The 23,216-nt window shown below is 41.2% G+C and overlaps 1 protein-coding gene across 2 annotated transcripts in view; it reads right to left on the bottom strand.

The window, feature by feature from the left end:
* Positions 1-17,096, bottom strand: part of Prkaa2 (protein kinase AMP-activated catalytic subunit alpha 2) — a 64,340-nt gene extending 47,244 nt beyond the window's left edge. The window contains exon 1 of one of the 2 annotated variants that reach the window (XM_028786442.1): positions 17,001-17,096. In XM_028786442.1, the coding sequence (XP_028642275.1) occupies positions 17,001-17,091 (91 nt within the window). In that variant the 5' untranslated portion in view covers positions 17,092-17,096. Of the gene's footprint in view, positions 1-15,889; positions 15,951-17,000 lie in introns of those variants that run through there. The other variant, XM_028786449.1, reaches the window with a different exon arrangement.
* Positions 17,097-23,216: the final 6,120 nt, after the last annotated feature.

Here is a 23,216-nt window from a genome sequence, read left to right as displayed (position 1 = left end):
CAGTGACCACAGGGTGCTCCCGGGACACCAGTGACCACAGGGTGCTCCTGGGATACCAGTACTCTCTGTCTTTGTGGAAGCAGTGTTCATGGGTGTTTAGTTTATGACTATCAGCACTCATATAAGGGAGGGTTAGAAGGATGAGAATCTTTCTGGAGGGTGTTATGGTTCCTATGTGAAATGTCCTCCATAGACTCTCACGTTTGAGCACTTGGTCCCAGATGGTGGCACTATTTGGGAAGGTTGTGGAATCTTTAGGAGTTGGAATTCTTTCTGGGAGGATTGAACCTTTGGAATGGGCCTTGATGTTTTATTGCAATACCTCACTTCCTATTCAGGCTCTGCTTCTGACACCTTACCTTCCCTGACTGCTGCAACATCTTCACCACCATAATAGACTGTGTTCCTCTGGAACTAGGTCAAAATAAATTTTCTTCCTCACTTTGCTTTTTCCAAGGTATTTTATTATAGGAACAAGAAAGTAACAAAGGCAGCATTATAATTTCAAAAGTTAACTGAGAACGTTTGGGGACCTTGGGCATGATGGTATATTCCTGGCTTCCTAGATGCAGAGGAAGGAGAATCACCCCAAGTTTGGTCTACATACTGAGTTCTAGGCCAACCAGAGTTATGTAATCAGACTTTGTCTCAAAATAACTAGGACACTGAATCAATACCTAATCTATGGCAAGCCAAGGGTTACTAAATCTATCAGCAGGTTGGAACTTGGTGCAAAAGTTGGCCCAGGTTGTTGGCCTTTACTCATGCATATTTAGAACTTTAACTCTGGGAATCAGGAGTGGACTGATGTGCATATGTTCTAACTCCTACCATCACCAGACTCCTGCCAAAATAACACAAGGCTCCTTTCTTCTTTGCCCATGATGAAACACTGATTGTCTCCGAATTTCCTTTTTGGGGAGTCCTTAGGTTCCCTGAAGATACTTCTACCACAGAAGCAGAAGACTTCTTACTTCTGATCTCTAAGTATCACACTAAGAAGAACATGGACATATTTAATTCTCTGAGCTCTATAGGGTAGATAGCATCATGATCAGACTGCAGGTGAGGACAGCAGGAACATGGAGAACATCTGAATAGGGCAGCACACCGATTTTCATCACTGCAGTGACAAAATCCCCAATGAAAGTAACCTAGGTAACGGGCTCATTTCAGCACAGTAGAGAGTAGCACTTGTTGGACCTTGAGGTGGCTGGTCATACTGTATCCACAGTGACAAAGTGGAGAGACAGCTCCATGATCTTCCTTATTCAGTCTAGGACCCTAGGCTATCAAATGGTGCTGCCCACATTTAGTGTAGGTTTTCTCACTTCATTTAACCTAATCTAGAAAATCCCTCACTAACATATTCAGAAATTTGTTTTCATGGTGACTCAAAATCCTATCATGTTAATAAACCATCATGACCCCACTCATTGTCAACCTGACTCACAAACATTCCAGTTTAAGCCATAACCTTCCACCCTTGTCCTCATAGATTTATGGACATCTGATAATGCAAAACGTATTCAATCTAATGTCGAAACTCCCTATAATCTTTAGCAATTACCACATAGTTTAAAATTCCAAAGCTCAAGCCTCTGTTGAGATTTAGGATAATCTCTTAATTGGGAGACACTATAAAATTTTTATAAAAGTTACATTTTTACCATATACAAAGGCTCAAGATAAATATTCCCATTCCAAAAGGGTGCTCTGGAGTACAGCAAGAAATGAATGGACTGCAGGGAGACTGAAAGTCATTAAGAAAAACACCAAATCCTACAGATCCACTCCAGCTTTTGGGGACCACGGTGGAATGAATCATTTGGGCTCCAAAGAATTGGATGGCCCCATTCCTCAGCTGGGCAGCCTAAGGTACTCATAGCCTCTCTTTTGAGCTAACTCTCCTCTATGTCTACAGCTTTCTTCAGCAGAAATTCCATGGTCCTAGATTCACCAACTGCGAGTGGCTGGGATCTCCACTACAACCTCAGTTCACCATCAGCTTCATACACTGACCTTTCAGGATGTCCTCCTAGCAGGACACAGACAAGCTGGCGCACATCGCCTGGCCTTAGTGGCTCTCCAGAACTGTTGTACAGACCTCATGACCTCCTCAGCCTTGCTTCTTTTGTGTCTGTGAAACCACTGTCATGTGGACCAGTCTGCCAAGTTCTGCCAGCAACTTGGAATGGAGCCTGACCTGGACAACAGCTTTACTGGCTTCTGTATGCTAACTCTGAGGAAATCCTTTCCTAGGAAATTGGTTTTGAGCTGGAAACCCCAACAGTATCATTCTTCCTCTAGGTTCCCTCCTTTCAAAGGAATCTGAGTTTCCATCAGATGAAGACTTCCATGAGTGAGCTCTTGTTCTCAGAGCACGTTTCCTGTTCTAGGGCTGAGGGTCAGATTCCTGTCATTAGCTTTCCTCACCGCTATGACCAAATTCCCAACAAAAGCAATGTAAGGAACAGGGCCTTATTTGAGTTTATAGCTCATCATGATGGGGAAGTCATGGCAGGCATGCTTATAGTAGTAGATTCACATTGCACTCACACAGAGAGCTGGATACTGCAGCTCAGCTACCTTACTCCTTCTCATTCAGTAGGGACCCCCAACCCATGAAATGGGACTGCTCACATTTCATGTGGGTCATTCCACCTCCACTCATTTAGAAAATCCCTCCCAGACATGGCCATAGAATTGCTTCCACAATGATATTAAGTCTCACCACTTGCATGCTTTTCATTTTATGTGCAGCTTGACATTCTAAATGAAGCCATGATGGAAGGAAGGACACTGGATGACAGTAATCAAAAGAACTACTTATTATTCCATCAACGATTAAGGCTTGAGCTGGAGAGATGACTCAGCAGTTAAGAGCACTGGCTGCTCTTCCAGAGGTCATGAGTTTAATTCCCAGCAACCACATGGTGGCTCACAACCATCTGTAATTGGATCTGATGCCCTCTTCTGGTGTGTCAGCAACAGCATGCTCATATACATAAAATAAATAAATCTTTTTAAAAAATCAAGGCTTTATCAAAAGACAGAACTCTACACTTTCTTGTGAATCAGATACACAAATTGAAATTGGAGACATAAAAGCTGGCCAAAGTCGTTTGCTAGCCCCATAATAACACACTGAGCATATATTCAGTACTGAAAGGAAACATTCATATATCCCAAAAGACTTTTCTCTCTTGTTGTTTTTACCATGTGAGTGTGTGCAGTTATTTTTCATTACTTCAAAATTAGTAAATACTGTATGAAGTATATAAAGAATTGTCTTGAATTCTGAAAATAAGTGGAAGTTGCATTCTGGTGGAGAATATAAATAATAAGCAAATATATCACATAATATTGGTTCAATGGCAGTAAGTTAAGAAAATAAAGCACATAAAGAATGACAGACAAGAGAAAAAACAGACTGTTTAAAATCAGTCAGGAAAGGCCTGAGGATGTGTTTGGACTTTTTTGTTTGTTTTGTTTTGATTTGATTTGGTAAGAACTATACTTAGACCAACCAGGCCGTGACGTAGGTCTCTGGAGCCCAGAGCCCCGTTCTTGCTGGCAGCCCAGAGCCCCGGGATCCCCTAGATTGCTAGGCCTGTGCAGTGCAGGAAGTATGTCACTGAGGGTGAGCTTTGGGGTTTCAGAAGCTCAAGACAAGCCCAGTGTCACTCTCTCTTCCTGCTGCCTGCCACTCCAGATGTAGAACTTTCAGCTACCTTTCTAGCACTGTGTCTGCCTGCTTGCTCCCAGGCTTCCCACCATAAGAGACTAAACCTCCGAACTGTAAGCCAGCCCCAGTTAAATGCTTTCCTGTATACGAGCTGCCATGGCTCTTCTTTCCCCTCCATTGTGAGCCATACACCTGATTTGGCTTCTAGCCAGTTTTCTCACACGACTTTCAGAATCAAGTGATTCCTAGCCAAGAAACAAAAGGAAAATCATCCTATAACTCAATGGATTCAGATGAAAACTGGTAACAAAACAGGCATAACTCCAAGCGAAGACACTTGAGGAGAAGGAAGCTGAGTCACACAATGTCAAGACTACTGAATCATGGTCATCAATCCTACTAGATGGAGTTCAACATTTTTAACCTGTAGACTTGGTCATGTCTATACTGAGGGTGTAGTTTGTCCAGTAATAAAATGTAGAACTTTAAAAATAAATAAATAAATAAATAAATAAGTAAATAAAAAGAGTTGTCATGGTTGTTCTCTCAAAACAAAAGTGTGTTGTTTTATATTTTTAAGGTTTTTTTCTCCATTCATATGACAAAAGCTAGGATTTTATTTCTTTCATTCTTATCTTCAAAAATTGATCTTGTCCACTTTCTCTCTCCCTTCAAGAATGTGCAGTGCCCACTCTGTAACTATCAATGGTCTTGAATCCAAAGTAGTGTTTACAAGACAGTAAATGTTCTAACTTCACTTCAGTTTACTTAGTTGTCAAAGATTTAGGACATAGGTGACCCAGAATGTCAATATAGCATAATCACATGAGTCCTTAAAACCCAGAGCTGTTACGACCCAGCACAGACTTCATATAGGTCATACCAGGTTATAAGACTCACATGAGTGGATCCTGTCAACTCTAGTAAAAAGACTCAAGCAGGAGCCATGTGCATGCATCTGAATAGACACCTTAAATGGAAGCCAGAAGTCTGTTTCTGTTTCCTTACAATTGTGTAAAAACCATGACCTTATACTTCTTCCATAGACCCTCCAGCCCAAAGTCAACTAACCATTTCCAGTCAGTTTTCATTAAAATGATGTTTAGGGACTGGCAGAATGTCCTAACGACCTGAATCCAATATTCCCCATATCTCACAAGGTGGCAAGGTAGAACTGATTCTCAAGAATTAGTTGTCCTCTGACCTCCAGACTCCTGCAATGGGACATGGACACGGACGGGGACACACACACACAAACACATCATCATCATCATCATCTTAAACTACATAATCATATTTATCTTACTATATATTCAGAAAAAGTTAAAGAAGAAAAATCCCAGGAATGGAGAGATGTCTAAGCAGGAAGACCATGTACTGCTCTTACAGAAGATCTGCATTCAGTTCCCAGCCCTCACCGCATATGGTTCACAATTGCCTGTTAACTCCAGGTCCAGGAAATCTGATATCCTCTTCTAGCCTCTGTGGACACTGCATATATATGCCACAACACCCCCACACAGTGACACGCATATACATATAATTAAAATATTTTTAAAATATCACTAAATGAAGGGAAACCTAAGGTTATATTTCCATTCACTCATACCCACATACCCTATAGTTCTGTGGAGGTGCTGATAACACATATACTTTCAATCTGTTCCAATTTGTGACTTACGCATTCTTTCTATCCCTCATCCCTCTATGGTTCAGTCTAGATATTTACTTTTGACCTATATCATTCACTACACTAATCTTTTCAGTAGAATCTAATCTGTTAAGACATCTACAGAATTCTGTTTTGATGACTGCATTTTTCAGCTCTGCAAATTTCCTTTGCTTATTTGTATGGATTCCAAACCTGATAATAAAAGGCCCCCATCTTCAATATATTAGTAAGTTAAAATTCACATCTGATAACTTTAAAATCTGAAACATGTTCATGCTTCTCCTGTTATCACAGACCTCTCCTGGAATGCTGAATGTATGTGAACATCTATAGAGACCCCACTGGATTGTGGGTTGTTTGTTCATTTGTTTGTTTGTTGTTTTTTCCTTTAAAGAAGACAGACAGTAGACATTCTTAGTCTGAAATTAAGCTGATCATAAACAGAATTTTTAATCTTCCAAGTGTTATAACTAACCACAAATGCATATGTTTACCAAGGACTGGCTCTGGAAAACCTAATTCTATTTTCTCCTCAGAATTCACACTGCTCAGTCCTTCTCTCTTCTGGCTACTGCTCTCTGCTTGGCTTCTCACAGTTATCATCCTTACAAATTAGCAAACTCAAAATGTCAGGCTCATTCCAGTGGATTTTTCTTCTCAGGATTCCTTGAAATAGGTTCAGCTGCCTTCAAATAGATGGTTGTGGGATTATTTGGGATTTTCCCTCCAGTTTTTTTAGTTGTTCTTAACTATGTATGAAAGTTGATTTCATACATGTCAATAACACAAAGAAAAAAATGTATATGCAATAACTGAATGATAAGGCTGGCAAGAGCATCATCATAGGGAAGCAATACCTACCTTTCTTGTAAACTAGGTAGTCTGTGGTAACAATCCTGCTGGACAACCACCTGCACCTGAGTAAATGAGTCAATAACAGAAATCTCATAGATGTTTGGTATTGGTGCCTGAAAGGAAATCTAATTCTGACCCATACTGTGCTTCCTTGCAACCATCTCCATGGCATTGCCAGTTATGGCAACTCTTTTTTTCCCCACAAATGCATTTTTAGCTGCATCAGACAGTCACACTGTTTTCTCACAGTGTGAAAGACTTCACACTTCCTCTATGAGGTCACACAGCACACTTTCAGACTCCTCCTAAATATAAAGCTTATTGTCAGAATGAATCACAATTGCCTATACTTTTCCAAGGTGTAACACCCATTGTTCCAAATTTGACTTAAAGCATAACAAAACAAAAACTGCTACTCAACTGCCAGCTAATGTTGTCCCTGCACATTTTCCATCTGGCCACAATTTTATCATTTAAGCATTCATAATGTGTAGTTCTGAAGCCTGTGGTCACCTAAAACTTCAAGTCTTTGACATTCCTATCAACTGTTCCACTCTTTATGCACCACCTGTGTTTTGGTTTGGGCTTACCTTAAGAGCTATGTTTGACACAGGTCCCTATTGAATGTCACTTTCCTGGCTTTTATACAGCAATCTAAACAGCCTATTCAGTTTAAATTCTGATTCTATGGTCTGTCTTCTAGTTATCTCAAATAGCTTTTTGCCATCTTAAATAGCAACTCATATTGTATCTGAGTTCATGTCAAAATCATTTATTTAAAAACTCAGTGGCATGGTCTGGAGAGGTGGCTCAGTGGTTAAGAGCACCTACTGCTCTTCTAGAGGACCAGAGTTCAGTTCCCAGCACCTGTGTTAGGCAGGTCACAACTGCCTGTAACTCCAGCTCCAGGGGTTCCAAAACCTTTGGCCTCTGCAGGCACATACACACACACCCAGACACAGCCACATGACTAAAATTAAAAATAAATCTTTAAGACAACTCAAGTATAGACAGAGTATCCTTTTCCGATGATACCTAACTTCTTTAAGGAAAGTTGTTCAGCAGTGATAAACCATCCAGAGCACATTTCATCTTAATCACAAAGCTACTATAAAAAACAAAGTCAATTTTTCTAGCTGCAATCTATTGATAGTATGCAATATAGCTGTGAGATTATCTGGCAGTTCAGAGAGCACTGAAACGGGCTATGAAAGGAGGACTTGGAATGACTGAGAGAAGACAGGCTCATTAGATGACAGTAACGTAAGACATTAAATATGCAACAGAATCATTTAAACCAGTTCTGTAACATTCTCACTTCAATTAAATTAGTAAGTCAGCTGTGTGTAGTTGTGTCTGTAGCCACATTAATAACATTAATAGCAATGTTATCTGTGCTTGAAATGCAATATAATTAAACTACAGCAAATATGTACTGCTGGGATTATTGTATTAACTGGTTGGGAGAACTGAAATCACTTCTGGAATCCCACACAGCACCAACTCAGACACAGTAAAGAGGGAAAACCAAAACAATGTATACCAATAGAACTGAACAAGTAAAGTAAGAATACAGACAAAAAGAACTGGGGTATGTGTAAACATTTAAGTTCATTATTTTCAGTTATGACAACCACAATTAATTGGTTATAGCTAATTTATAATTTAGAAAAAGTCAGCAGTTCTGCATGAAAACATACCGCTCACTGGGTTTTAATAACACATAAAATGACAAAAAAAAAAAACACAAGGAGCAAAATATTTTAATAACTAAGCACATTAACATTTGGAATAAAAATGCAACTTTTGTTAATGTTTTTAATTATATAAAAGGCTGGTTTTAAAAATCTAATAACAAATTATTTGAAAAAAATAATATTTGGAAAACAAAGACACCAGCAAAAGAAACAAAGTGAAAATCCATCAGAGGCCAGCACCACCAAACAAGTCCCTGCTTAAGCAAGGAGACTGCTCCCTTGAAGGGGAGAAGAAAGTTTCTATTATTAGCAGAGATAAAAACTGCCTGAAATTCCTTCCTCACTAGCACCATGCTAAAAATAAGATGGTTTACCACACATCAGAATAAACATTGCTTTGCATATTCATTTCATTTGCTTAAACAGAAAAAGTACAAATCTAATTCACAAACTTTCTCTTGTATTTGGAGCTACATATGGTAAGAAGTGCTCTTATTGTTACAGAACACTCAACATGGTACCCACTTACTGATTATCTCAAAGGACTGGAGATTAGATCTTTCTGCTAAACCAAATTAAATTACCTACTTGACTTCAAAAATTAACTAATTTTTCTGCAAAATATTTTCCCTGTCATTAAGAAAACCACAGGAATCTCGGGATAATTGAAGTGATATTGCATTACAGAGCATGAACAACGCTGGCATGAACCACACGACAGCGAGCACTGCAGCCTGTTTTTATAGAGGCAGTGACAGCGATACAGAGGAGGAAAACAGTGCTGTGTCAGCAGGAGAGTGACAAAGCTGTGGTCTCATCTCTTCCAGAGAGTTTGGGGCACAAGTATATCACATGTGATGTACACAATACTTGCCCTGGGGTAGTAAATGGGAGAGGTTCAAAGTGAGCAGTGTCTACCCAATTAGAGATTTCTGAACACATTTATCCACAAACTCCTTTCATCAAATAAAGTTCTGTTCTCAGAACAAGATCACAGGTAATGGCCACAGTGTAGTTAACTGTGTGTATAAGTGGACCTTTGGAACCTTATATTTTCATGTACTTTTCACACTGTGTAAGGAATATGAGTTTGGCATGTGCCACACAGCTAGCTGGCTTATGATAATTCCACACTAGGTTATCCCACTCCAATGTTCTGTACACTAAAAAGAGTATGCAAGTGCCTGTGGACGTGTTTGGAATATATCTGTCTACCACTTGCAACAGAAGATTACTCTGGACAGTTCAAATAATAACTTGAAGTGTACATAGTATAATAATTAGAATATGGTTTTTAAAACAAAACTTAAGATTGTGACTTTCATCATTGAAGAATTAAAGATGTACTTCCCTTTTCTGTCTTATTTTTGTGGTAGGCACTGATTGTGTAACCAAAGTGGGAGAGGTATCCAAGATCCTCCAGTCTTAGCCATGAGTGCTGGGATAGATAGCTATGTGCCGTCATAACTGTGCTGACGTATCTACACTCCCACTCTGTTCTTAAGAAATTCGAATTTCTGTTAAATCAAGGTCAGCAATTAAATACAAACATGTTTAGATCTATTTCTTTTTTTGTTTTGTTTTGTTTTTGTTTTTCGAGACAGTGTTTCTCTGTGTAGCCTTGGCTGTCCTGGAACTCACTCTATAGACCAGGCTGGCCTCGAACTCAGAAATCCGCCTGCCTCTGCCTCCCAAGTGCTGGGATTAAAGGTGTGCGCCACCACCACCCGGCCTATTTCTTTTCTTAATCAGCTTAGTAATGAGCTTGTCAAGGTCTTTATGCGATGCACATGTTCTCTTTCAGGACAGAGATACAATAAGGACAGAGATCTAACTGATCAAGTCCTTCAACTGGTGGAAATAAAATATAAATCTCAAGGAAAGCATAGTATACCTTTAAATCTTCCAACTGGCCACTTAAAACTCATTATTTACATTTTGAAATGTTTCACCTCAAAAATAAATGGGAAACTAGTGAAATATTTATTTAACTTCATGAAATCCACGTGTCATGGATAACTACTTAAAAAAAAAGAAAACCTAATGTTCTTAGTGACCTTTGCTGACTAGTAGGAGATTGATGTCATTGCAAAGCATCTGCTGGTGCACAGATATAAAGAACGGTTCTCTCATAGGCCACATCTGGCAGACTTCACCTTACAAACAAGGGATTCTTTTTAAATGAGTAATTGGTAGTATAATAAAGTCTCCTCCAACCAGTCTTTACAAATTATATACAAAAGATCTATCCTAGTTAGACCACCTTTTCATAAGCTAGAAGACTACAGCAGGTCTAACTACAAGAGTTCCAAGCAGTAGCTCTACCCTACCAGAATGGGTGAAGCTTTAAATCATCAACTTAGAGGCAATCTTTTAAGAGATTAAAAACATACTACTCTTTCAACTTTGTCAACCCATATAATCTGTTTCAAGGACACTGTGTAGAAACAGCAATACTGTAGCCTAATGGAAGAGAAAATTCAATCTAGTTCATTTTAAATAAGTTTTTAATTACTTACTAGCAAATAAGATTTTATATGTTTTTAAAGTAATTTGAAGCTATGCTATTACATGAAAGCTAGACTACTATGTATATTTTTGCTTATTAGTCTTAACTTAGATCAATAAATTAGATCAACAATCGAAATTAAATTTAAATAGCATAACAGTTAAGAGAGAAAGTACATAAATGTTCCTCACTCCTCTATTCCACGTGGTTATTGCCACATAAAATTAAACCATCCACTATTAAGGTTTATAGTAGAGATTAACTTTATAAAACCTAAATCTGTAACAATTAAAAATGCATGAGCTTTCAACAAAACATGCTGAGACGAGTGGATAAGCATGTGGAAAGATCAACCTTTAGCCTCACCTCTAGCGTCCTTAGGAATGAATGCAAAGTGGGTCACAGAGGTAAATGTGGAAGTCAGAAAAAAAAATAAAAAATAAAAAATAAAAAAATAAATGTGGAAGTCAGAACAATCAGATATCCACAAGAAAAGATAGTGAGCCAAATCTTAAATCTCCTAGGCAAAGATCTTTTAACTATGATATCAAATATTTGATCTCCCTTCACCCCTCCCCACAACTCACTATGTAAACCAGACTGGCCTTGAACTCACAGGTATGATCCATTTCCTAAAATGACAACTTTGAGTTCAAAACTTCAAAGCTTGTATATTTCAAAGACACAACTAAGAAAACGATAAATGAGACTAAGCTGTAGCTCAGCTGGTGAAGTGCTTGTCTAGCATGCCTGAGAACGTCATAAACGGGGCGTGGCAGTGCACGCCTGTAATCCTATCATTTGGGAAGTAGAGACAGGAGGATCAGAAACTCTAAGCCAGGTCTGGCAATGTGTTGACTTTGACGCCACTCTGGGATACATAAGATCCTATGACGAAAGAAAGGGAGGTAGAGAGAGAGGGATAGAGAGAGGAAATCCAACAAAGCAAGAATTTTATTTGGAATGCATATTCAGCAAGAGACTTGAAACAAAACTGTATTTCAAAAAATCCTGTTAATTCAGCTCAAAAGTTGATGAGTAACTTGTCTTAGCCTGTCTTCTACTGGTATACGGCATATCTGAGAGCAGGTAATTTATTAAGTAAGGCAGTTTATTTTGGCCAGTGGTGACAGAGGTTGAGAAGTCTACAAGCATGGTGCCAGCATCTACTCAGCTTCTGGGAACAACTCCATGGTGCTTGCTCTCAGAGCAGAAAAAAGCAGAACTAGCAAGTGCATGGGAAAGCCACAAACCACGAAGGGTGAACTGGCTTTACAACAGTTTATCTATCCCACCAATACTTACAATACTTACGCACTAAAGAAAGGCGCTGATTCCACTAAAGACCAAGATGCTTCATAAAGGTGCCAGCACTTTTCAGTGTGGTGTAGGAATCAAACTCCAATATAAGTCATCAGATAGGGCAAAGCCTATTTAAGCCATGTATTGTACATCTCAACTAAACAATAGCAAATAGCCAGGCTCCGGGGGTTCACGCCTTTATTCCCAGTACTCATGAGGCAGAGTTCTAGGAGTTGAGGCCAGCCTGGTCTAAATAGCAAGTTCTAGGACAGTCAAATCTACATAGTGAGACCTTATCTCAAAAAACCAAAACATACATACATACATATATATATATATACATATATATACATATATATATAATTTATATCTGTATGATAGAATACATGAAAACATGCTCAATAGTAAAACACTGTCACTAGTAAAATGCAAAGTTAGAACCTCAATGAGATACTTCATGCCCAGTGGAATAACTGTAACAAGTCAAATAATAACCGCTGTTGATAAAGAAATGGAGAGAAATGTTGGTGGGATATAAAACAGATAACCATTTTGGAAAACAGTTTGTCAGCATCTCAAAAAGTTAAAAAAAAAGATAAAACTATGTTAGGAACCAGCAATTCCACTGCCAAGTACTCACCCAAGGTGTGAAAAGATTTGTGTTCCCAGAGTTAAGGTTTGGATATGAATTGTTCCTCAAAAGGCTCTGTGTGTTAAAGAATCAGAATCCAGTTAGGGGACTGGACCACTACTGAGGGGACTGGGTTCCACCTTCAACAAGGGACTGGTCCCTGCTGTGTTCACAGCAAGATGGCCATACTGGGTGGTAGCAGAAAGTAGGAGGTGAGCCAATCTTTACCGAGGTAAGCCTCTTTGCTTCATATATTTCCTACCACAGTGTTCTGCCTCATTACAACTCAGGACAAATTGATCAAGTAACTGTTGGGAGAGTATTATTGTGCACTGGGTAAGGATTGTCTTTTATTATTCAAATGCTGAATTCTACGCCTGCAGACTGGACTTTGGTATTGTTATTCATATGGCTACATCTTATTTTGTAAACACACTCTCTCTCACCTTCTAATTGGTTTTAATAAAGAGCTGATGGCCTATAGTGAAACAGGATAGACAGCCCTTTGGAGGGAGCTAGAACCCTGGGGAAGGAGAGTCAGGCAAGCGAGAATTCTCTAGCCAGATGCAGAGAAGACATGGAACTAGAGACTGAGACACTGTAACAAGCCACATAGCAGAACTTAGATTAGAATAAATGGGCTAATTTACAAGCTAGATGGGAACAAGCCTAAACTATAAGCCCTTAAGCATTCATAATAAATGGAAATCTCGGTGTCACTACTCAGGAGCTGGTGGTCTCAAAGAAAGTCCCGTTACAAGTAATCACAGACTGAAACCTCTTGGCTGAACTGTATCTTTCTTCCCTTTGAGTTATTTTCCCAAGTATTCTCTCAGGGAAACCACACACATTCACAGGCAGAGCTCTGCATGTGAATATTCATAGAGGCACTCTTTGAAATAGCTTATATAGCAAGATAATATCCACAGCTAAGAATGTATGGGGAGGGAGCACATACATACAATGGAAGATCACACAACAATAAAAAGGAACAAATCAGTGACACGGTATGCTAGATATGAACCTCGAGAACAAAATGCTAGACATAGAGACACCATACTTCATGATCCCAATTCATCTTTTTCCATATACATATTAGGCATAGATAATGGTATCCGAGGGTTATGGGTGGGAATGGGATTAACTGTAAATGGATAAAATAAATGTTCTACAGCTAAGCTACGATGATGGTTGTGATACTTTACTAAGTACTTACTAAAAACTGTTGAACTGTACACCTAAAATCAGTGGCTTTTATAATATGTTAAACATACCTCAATATATGTTTTTAAAACTACATATGCCTTGGATAGGGGAGGAGCTCAAGAAGGCCCACTCTTAGATGAGATGCTACTTAGGCAGCTCACAGCTGCTCATGGGCTGGGAGCAGAGGGGCTAGTTTTCTTCAGAGATGTGATCCCTAGTAAATTGCCTGTGTTCCAGTGGTTGGCCCCATACCCATGCACATACATATCCATATATATATATCCATATATATATATATCGTATTTCATCTCTCTCATTCATATATACATATATGAATGAGAGAGATGAAATTGGAATGGAGATTTGGTGGGAGGGCATGAAAGGAGTTGGAGGGGGAGAGAGAGTGAGGTGACTCTAAAAGCACATTGTATGAAATTGTCAAATTAAAATGTATTCTTAAAATGCATATGCTTTGCTTCCGGTCCCAGGCGCTGCGGAAGCCGTGGGTTACCGTGCAGACATGGCCAAGTCCAAGAACCACACCACACACAACCAGTCCCGAAAATGGCACAGAAATGGCATCAAGAAACCCCGGTCACAAAGATACGAGTCTCTTAAGGGGGTTGACCCCAAGTTCTTGAGGAACATGCGCTTTGCCAAGAAGCACAACAAGAAAGGCCTGAAGAAGCAGGCCAACAATGCAAAGGCAGTGAGTGCACACGCAGAGGCCATCAAGGCCCTTGTGAAGCCTCAGGCCATCAAGCCCAAGATGCTAAAGGGCCCCAGCCGCAAACTCAGCCGCCTTGCTTTCATTGCTCACCCCAAGCTTGGGAAGAGGATTCGAAGCTACATGGCCAAGGGTCATAGGCTCTGCCAACCAAAGCCCAAGGTTCAAACCAAGGCAGAGGCCAAAGCTCCAGCTAAGGCCCAGGCTTCAGCCCCAGCCCAGGCTCCCAAAGGTCCCAGGCCCCTGTGAAGGCCCCATAGAAAAGGCTCCTGCCAACGTGAAGACAGATGGACTGCCGTGACACACCTACCCACACACTATTTGCAGATGACCAGTGTCCTATGCTGTTTTTACAAATAAACTCGAGGCAAGATCAAAAAAAAAAAAAAGCATATGCTTTGTTTCACCAGTCCCTTGACTTAACTGAACAACTGCAGCAGTATTGATTACAAATCCTCATGAACTAGTTTAATTTCTCTCATAAAACACCCTGACTCAAAGTGGCTTAGGGAAGAAAGGGCTTATTTTAACTCTGCTTTGCAGGCTCCCGTCGGTTTGAGGGAAGTCAAGGCAGGAAGCTGGAGTTATCCTCGGTCACCAGCACAGACAGAGCACATGCAGGCTTGCCTGCTCACACTCAGCATCCCTCTATACTTACACAGTGTAGGACTCAAACTCAGGGAACTGTGCTGCCCGGAATGGAGGGGTCTTCCCACTTCAATATGCACACTAGATCTAAGTAATTCTTTATTAAGATTCCCTTCCTGGGTGATTCTTCCTTGTGTGCATTTGACATGAATAGTAACTATCACACCACACAGTGTCTCTTTAGGGAAGATCAAACAATGTCAGAAAAACTCCAGACAGCTCATCCTACCAAGCTTCTCCTACCAAGGGAAAAAGGTTCTTCTTGTAAATCATAGTTCCTTCTGTTCCATTTATATTTTACAAAGCTGGTGTTTAGAAGCAGACAGAGACTATAAGCAAATAGCTTTAAATTATCCCTTGACAATGGTCTGAGGAATCAGATCAGGTACTCCACTCTACATAAAGAGCACAATAAAAAATATTTCAAGAGCAAACAAAAGCACTTAGCAGAACATGAATGCATATATGGCTAAGTTATATAACTTACTCTAAATGGCAAAGCATCCGTTTGCATAACTTTGCAATGCCACAGCAAAGCAGCTCTCAGCAAAGATGGTGTCAACAACATTCATCTCATCTCCGGATCATCTCCTGACTACCCAACAATTCTTACAAGATCCCTACTTCACAAGACTTCAAAGAACTTTACAATCATTTTAGGTCTTTACAAAAATACCCACTCGGTAAGGCCACCTTAATATAATTTGCCAACCTCACAAAAGTGCCCATCCTTCCTTCCCCTGTTCTCCTTTCCCAATAGGAGGGAGCCTATACTTTTCACATGTATTCTGATTGTCTTGGGGGGGGGGGGCCGGTATTCTGATTGTCTCCCCCACCCCCACCCCGAAAGCTCAGGTTTTGCTCTTTCCTAGAACTCCGTTGCCTGGAACAGTTCCTCGCACGTGGTAAGAGCACTCGGTGTTTCCTCATCGTACAAACGGGTATTAGACATACCAAGAGGAGCTAATCCTCGCAGAAATGATGATTCTCTCCCATCTATTCAAGTCTTCAATGGAGGACAAAATGTGGGGGAAAAAAAAGGCTCAGCATAAAATTTCCAGACTGCTTACCCAATACTTATTCAACAACAACAAAAGGCTAATGTTTCACTTTTAATTTTTAACTTGCTACCAAGTATTTTTTTTTAACAAGAGCAGTAGTTCTGTTAAAAGGACGGGTAATCAAATCCCATGTGACTCTTATTAACTAATAAGAAAGCAAAGCAAAGTTTAATACTTAACTAGTAAGTGCAGTCTGAAATTTCAAAAGTAACCTGTTTTTTTCCAAAACCCCCAAAGCAATCCCTTTTCCCAACAAACAAACCCCTTGCCTAAGCTAGTCTGACCTCTTGGGGACCCAAATTCCATTACCAAGGAACATTTTCTCCCAGACCCTGACCCCAGAAGGCTTCCTTGAACCAATCAACCTGCATAGCTGGGGGTTCCCCTAAATTCCCTGCCCAACCAGCTGCATTCCAACGTTTTCACACACCCAGCGGAGGGACTCGCCACCTCTCCACTCTAGGCATGCCCCTAGTCAACTCCACCATCAAAGGCCTGGGACAGGGAAGAATCTGGGGAAGGCAGGGGCCTCATCAGCAAGGCCAAAATTGGAGGACATCTTAGACCTCACCCTGAATCTGCCAATTCTCTGTGACCTTGGGTGTGTCGCTGAAGCCTTGGAGCTCGCGTTATCTCACCTCTAAGGTGAGGACCGCACCCTGACCGCGCCACGTTAAGGATTAAGTGAGACCTCAGATGCGGCTCCACGCAGAGCACTTGGCACCAGTGGGAGACCCACTCCCAACCCGTGGCGCCGTGACTCCCCCATCCTCCTCACGCTTCGGAGCCCTTCGGACTGGGCCAGTCGCCCAATTCTGCAGACAAGTGAGCTGAGGGGTAGAGAAAAGACAGGGCGCTCGCAGGCACCCCCGCCAAGGCACACCCCATAACCGCGGGTCCCCTCGGTCCCACGCCCCGGCTCCCGCGCCAGGTGCTTGTGCCCCGGGCTCGCCCGCGGGCGCTCCACCTGCCACCCGGCCTCGTGCCCGCGCCGCTGCACTCACTCTTCACTTTGCCGAAGGTGCCGACTCCCAGGGTGTCCCCCAGCACGTAGTGTCCGATCTTCACCCGCCCGTCGTGCTTCTTCTCAGCCATGTTCGGCGCGCGGCCTCTCCCGGCCGCGGGCTCTGAGCGCCGCTGCCGCCGCCGCCGCCGCCGCCGCCGCCGCCTACCCACAGTGCAGCGGGCCCGGGGGGCGGGACGGGGACGCCGGGGGCGCGGTGGGGTGAGCGCAGCCCGGCGCGTGTGGACGCACTCTGGGGGCGCAGAGCCGAGGCGTCCGGAGGAAAGCCCACGGCGGTGAAGATGGAAGGGATGAATCTGAGCGCGACCGAGATGGAAGGAGAATCTGAGGAGAAGTGGGGGTGAGGGGGTGTAGACAGTGAGACTTGCCTCAGGACAGGAGGGCCAGGCGCTGGGGAGGGCGACCCTCCCCTAGCCCCTGGCAAGCTCCCCCTAGTCAAGGTTGGTTTGTCTGGGAACGTTCTAGTTCATGCCCTCTTCAGAGGGCGTCCCATTGTTTTAGAACTCACGCTTATTTTGTAGTTCCTTGTCACGTTATTGTTAGGTCTCAAAACCCGGATAAACTGCCAACGGAGATGCCTATTATTAACATATCAAAGGTGATGCTGGTCGCCAGGTTCTCTCAGCATCCCTCAGTCTCCACCTGGTATAGGGACCTCCGGCCTGGCATACCCCGACCCCTACCCTGAACTCTCCAGCCCAGGGACTGGGCTGCCCCTTCCCTCAGGTCCTCTGGTCCCTAGATAATTCAGCCATTTTGGCTGTGCCAATCTCTCGGCCCAGGCCATCCATGCCTCTTAGTCCTGGCTCCTCTCTTGCTTTTCCTCACCCTCTCTCCTCACATGGCCCTGCTCACTCTGTCCGTGTTCACTCTGAACTCTCCTAGATGTCTCTGCTTCTGCTTCTGCTTCTGCCTGCATGTTCATTTTACCTACAATACGCCTTCTTCGTTGTGTTAGTTAAGGTTTTTATTGTTGTGATAAAACACCATAACCAAAAAGCAAGTTGGGGACGACAAGATTTATTGTTTATGCTTCCGAAGCACTGTTCATCATTGAAGGAAGTCAGGACAGGAACTCAAACAGTGCATGGAACCTGGAGGCAGGAGCTGATGCAGCGGCCATGGGGGTTTGGGGGGGGTTGCTTACTGGCTGTCTCATGGTGGGGAGGGGGGCTGGTTCAGCCTGTTTTCCTACAGACCCCAGGACCACCAGCCCAGGGATGGTACCACCTCCAATGGGCCCTTCCCCATCAATCACTAAGAAAATGCCTGACAGCTGGATCTCATGAAGGCATATTTCTCAATTGAGGTTCTCTCCTTTCAGATAACCCTAGCTTGTGTCAAGTTGACATATGACAAACCATACCCAGGAGCAATTATGTCCTCTCTTTTATTTCTTTTCTTCATCAAGTTATATAGACAATCGTGTTACAGAGATAAAAAGACACCCTCTCCAGGGCTCTCGATTCTAACTAATTTGAACAAAATTTCCCAATAAATCACACAGCCCTAAGTATATTTCAGCACTTGTGTGTGTGTGTGTGTGTGTGTGTGTGTGTGTGTGTGTGTGTATGAAGGAGAGACTAGACAAGGGAGAAATACTAAAAGAAAAAGAAATAGGAAAATAATTTACATGTGCAGGTAAATACAGAACATAGACAAAGCATAGAAGGGATCAAGGAATTGTGGGGGGGAAATGATGTAAAAACACAGGTTAAAGAAACGAGTACACTGAGGATGGAAGTAAAAAAAATAAAATAGTAAAAGGAAATCCAAAGCATGAGCAGAGTAAAAGAGTGGACAAATAATTTATGATTAAGCTTCTCTTCCTCCCTGTTCCCCCTCTCTCCTTGCTTTATTTAATGTTAGCCGATCTTTCCATACCTGAAGATTATTTGCTTCCTATACAGGAATATGAAACTTCATACGTACATTACTTCCATTTAGCAGTTCCCTGAACACATCCACACATGTTTCAAAACATTATAAATATTTGCAACTTTTCCCCATGAAAAAGATAATTTAGAAGCACAAAGAAAACTGATAATTTGCTATTTGGGGATAAATGCTTAAAGGTTAGTCAAACATCTGTGACGCTGTGCATGCCGATAGAGTTTCAGAGTCACAGTCCTCAAACATGAAGTCTCAAGTCATGCTGTTTGTATGTAAAGAGTGAACCAAGAAATGGGTGTCACAAGACTTGTTTCCTGAGGCCTAGTAAACATACAACTGACCAGCTCTTTCTTGTGTGTACACACGGCAATCCGATCAGAGATGATCTCAGCGTATAAATTATAGACATCACAGCTGTTGGACACGGGCTATTTTTGTTCATTCTTCAGATCACCTTTCCTGCTGACAAGAAGTCTCACTTATGGATCTCAACCTAGCTGGCGAATCTGAGAAAGCTTCCCGGCTATTTTTAAGGCTGAACTTTTATTTGGTTAAAGACTTCTTTTGCTAGTCATTCAGATGAGGAAGCAGAGATAGCTATTCTGCTGAGAGTCACATATGTATGTCTATGTGGTCCTAATAATCTAGTAAATGATGTCGACGACGAGTCTTTAAAGTGTGAACCTACACAAAGAAAAGCTATAAACTGAGATCTTAAAGCATGTCAAATTGTCGATTCACTGACAATTAAAGTTTCACTGTTATTACACTAATTTTAGTTTTATGCTAAATATATGTAATGCTTTCTTGATTAAGAAGTTCATTTAGACTCAGTTATTTGTCATCAGGGAATGTTATTGTCCCCATTTTATAGATGATAAAACTCAATTTTCCCTTTGTCATTTTCTTTCCAAGGCTATAAAGCTAAAGGCAAAGACAGCCAGACTCGGATCCAGTTCCAACCTGCCCTCTCCCTTCCATTTTGTTACGGCTGGAATCACATGCTACTCTGAGAGAGTTCCAGTATGTTCGTTGCCAGAGACCTCTTCTCACACTTTTATTGCAGAGCAATTTTCAATCCTGTTGGTGCTTGACTGAGTGAGGAGAGGGATGTTACCTGGGTGAGGCAAATGGGAAGGTCTATAATGGCAATACACTCTTCTGGAGCCCTGTGGACTTCATATGTAATTCTGTAGCTGCCTCACCCTTCTCAGCAATACAGAACTATGTATTAAGTGACTAGATCTCCTTGTGCCCCTAGGATACTCACCTGAGAACACTGCAAATGCAATCTATCCTACTTTATTATTTTACAGTGGTATTTTATGATTTTGCAGTGGTGTTTTAGTGTTGCGGTTGCTTAGATTCATCTCCTAGGAAACTGTTCAGTTCTGACCACTGGTCTAGCTGTTACTGCTTTTGCTTTCTACAATTGGACTGTTGTCACTTTTTCCTTCAAATATTCTAAAGCAGGACCTGAATGGATGACTGGAATCCCCCTGGACCAGTGGTTCTCACCCTTCCTAATGCTGTGACCCTTTATACTGTTCCTCATGTTATTGTGACCCCCAACCATAAAATTATTTTTGGCGCTACCTCATTACTGTAATTTTGCCACTGTCATGAATCATAATGTAAATATCTGTGTTTTACAATGGTCTTAAATGACCCCTGTGAAAGAGTCATTGGACCCCCACCCCCCACCAAGGAGTCATGACTCATGGGTTGAGAAACACAGTACTAGACTACATTACTACAGTAGATTGTACTGGTGTCATCAAATACAGCAAGAAATCTGCAAGTTTAGGACTTTTTTAAAAAGTAAATTAACTATCCAACCAGTACTGGAATTACAGGTGCTCACTACTGAACCCAGGTTTTTTGTTTTTGTTTTTGTTTTGGTTTGTTTGTTTGTTTGTTTGTTTTGGCTCTAATTTATTAATTTATTTATTCACTTTACATTTATTTACTTTGCTGTCCCCTTCCCAGTCCCTGCCTCATGCAGTCCCTCTCCCTATCCCCTCTCTCCTTCTCCTCTGAGAGGGTGGAGACCCCATCTGAGTATCGCCCCCTACCTCCCACATATTAAGTCTCTGCAGGGCTAGGTGCACCCTCTCCCACCAGAGTCAGACAAGGGGCCAGTTAGGGGAGCATATTCCACAGACAGGCAGCAGCTTTAGGGACAGCCACCACTGCAGTTGTTGAGGATGCACATGAAGACCGAGCTGCACATCTGCTGCATATGACTGCACCCATATTTTTACTTGGGTGTTGGAGAGCTGTACTCTCCATCTTTGATCATGGAGTTCATTCTGTTTCTCTTTATGGACCTCATGGCTCATTTCCTACTGCTCCTCTGGGAATTGTCAAGCCTATTCAAGTCTAAATGTCCAGTAATGTATTATTAGTTTTTAATACATATGAAATTGACATTTCCATAGCCTGTTTGCTATGTCTAATGGAATTTAACATATCCTTCTAGAAATTTTTGTTCAAAACTAGAGAGGAGAACACAGTTTCATTTTATACCAACTTGGGATAGTTATGTTTGGTTATCAGTGTGATTGGGTTGAAAAATGTTCCTCAGTGTGTCTGTGAAGGTATTGGCAAGAGTGTTTCTTTTGTTTTTTTACTTTTTTCTTTTTCTTCTTCCTTTTTCGTTGTTGTATGTGTTTTGGTGTTGTTTGTTTTTCGGTTTTCCGAGACAAGAGTTTCTCTGTGTAGTCCTGGCTGTCCTGGAACTCACTCTGTAGACCAGGCTGGCCTCGAACTCAGAAATCAACCTGCCTCTGCCTCCAAGTGCTGGAATTAAAGGCATGCGCCACCACTGCCCAGCTGTTTGTTTGTTTTAAGACAAGAGCTTTTTTCTATATAGTCCAGACTATACTGGAATTCATTCTGTAGGCCAAGCTGACCTCAGACTCAAAGATCTGCCCACCTCTACCTCCCAAGTACTAGGATTAAAGGTATACACCACCACCACCCAGTTGTGGACAGGAATACTAAACAAGGGGATGACCTATCCTGAATATGGTAGCACCATCCCATAGGCTAAAGCCCAGGTATAATAAATCAGGGGAAAGAAGAAAGACCCACCAGCCATAGGCATTCTCTCTGCTTCCTGACAGACATGACATGAGCTGCTGGGCCCCACTGTTACCTCCTCACTATGACAGACTATGATCTTTGAAACTAAACCTCCTTCTCAGTCATTCTGACAGGCATCTTGTAACACCCATGCAAAGCAGTTAAGATGCCTGGGTTAAATATAAGGCATAATTTTACATATCTCAGCATCTCAATCAGAGGTTAGAGAGAAGCAAGAGTCAAAAGCTACAGAATTTTATAGATCTGTGGTAAGGCATTTTTATTATTCTTCAATTCAAAATAAAAAGAAAATTAAACATTTAACAATCATGTTGATGATATCTTGTCTGTAATTCAAAATTTACATTCAAAACCCATTCTATGAGAAAATAAGTTTAAAGACGGGCATAATGGTATCTGCCTGTACTTTCAGCATGGATGAGGCCAGAGGTGGGAAGATCATGAAGTCTAGGATAGCCTGGGCTACATCGCAAGATGCCATAAAAGAAGAAGATTTCAACATCACAAAAGTAGACTGCATGATTGTCGACATCACTCACGCTTACAAGCGTACTTCTCTGTTTTCAGTATCTGTTTCCTGGAATATTTAATAACAAATAACCAGATAGGTTGTCTCAGTAGTAAATATTTCATTACAAAGCTTGAACAGATTAAGCATTTATTTTAGAATAGTTGTACTGTGATTTCTAACAAAATTAACAATAATTTCTTAACAGTGTGGGATATTTTATGTTCTATTTCTCTTAATTGTCTTAAGAATGTACTTTTACATTTTGTTTATTCTGAACCAGATCCAAAAAAAGTCATGACAAGTATTTTGTTGATATATCTCTTAAGTTTCTCGTCTACAATGGCTTCCACCTTTTCCTTGAGGTGAAATTTGTTTTTTAAAAAAATTCCAGTTGTTTTACCTGTCTCATATGCTAAAACCATGTTAGACAAAGTTATTTATTTAAATAATTCTTTATGATCTTAATATGTAGCAGAGAAAGCTCTATGTTTAAAATAAAATAATACTGTGTATATGTTCCAGCTCAGCCACTTGACAGTATGTTCTTAAGCCAGTTGTTTCCAGTCATTGGTTAAACCACTGATGTTGGTCTAGACTTTCTGTACAGTACATTTTCATTGTTAGGTAGTTTCACCCCAAAGTCTCACTCCTCATTGTAGAATGGATTTATTAAAAGAAAAAGAA

This window comes from Grammomys surdaster, unplaced genomic scaffold, assembly GCF_004785775.1.
Source record: "Grammomys surdaster isolate TR1022 unplaced genomic scaffold, NIH_TR_1.0 100, whole genome shotgun sequence".
Lineage (NCBI taxonomy): Eukaryota > Metazoa > Chordata > Mammalia > Rodentia > Muridae > Grammomys > Grammomys surdaster.
The sequence above is the reverse complement of the archived record's forward strand: the minus strand, read 5'-3'. Positions and strand labels throughout refer to the sequence as shown.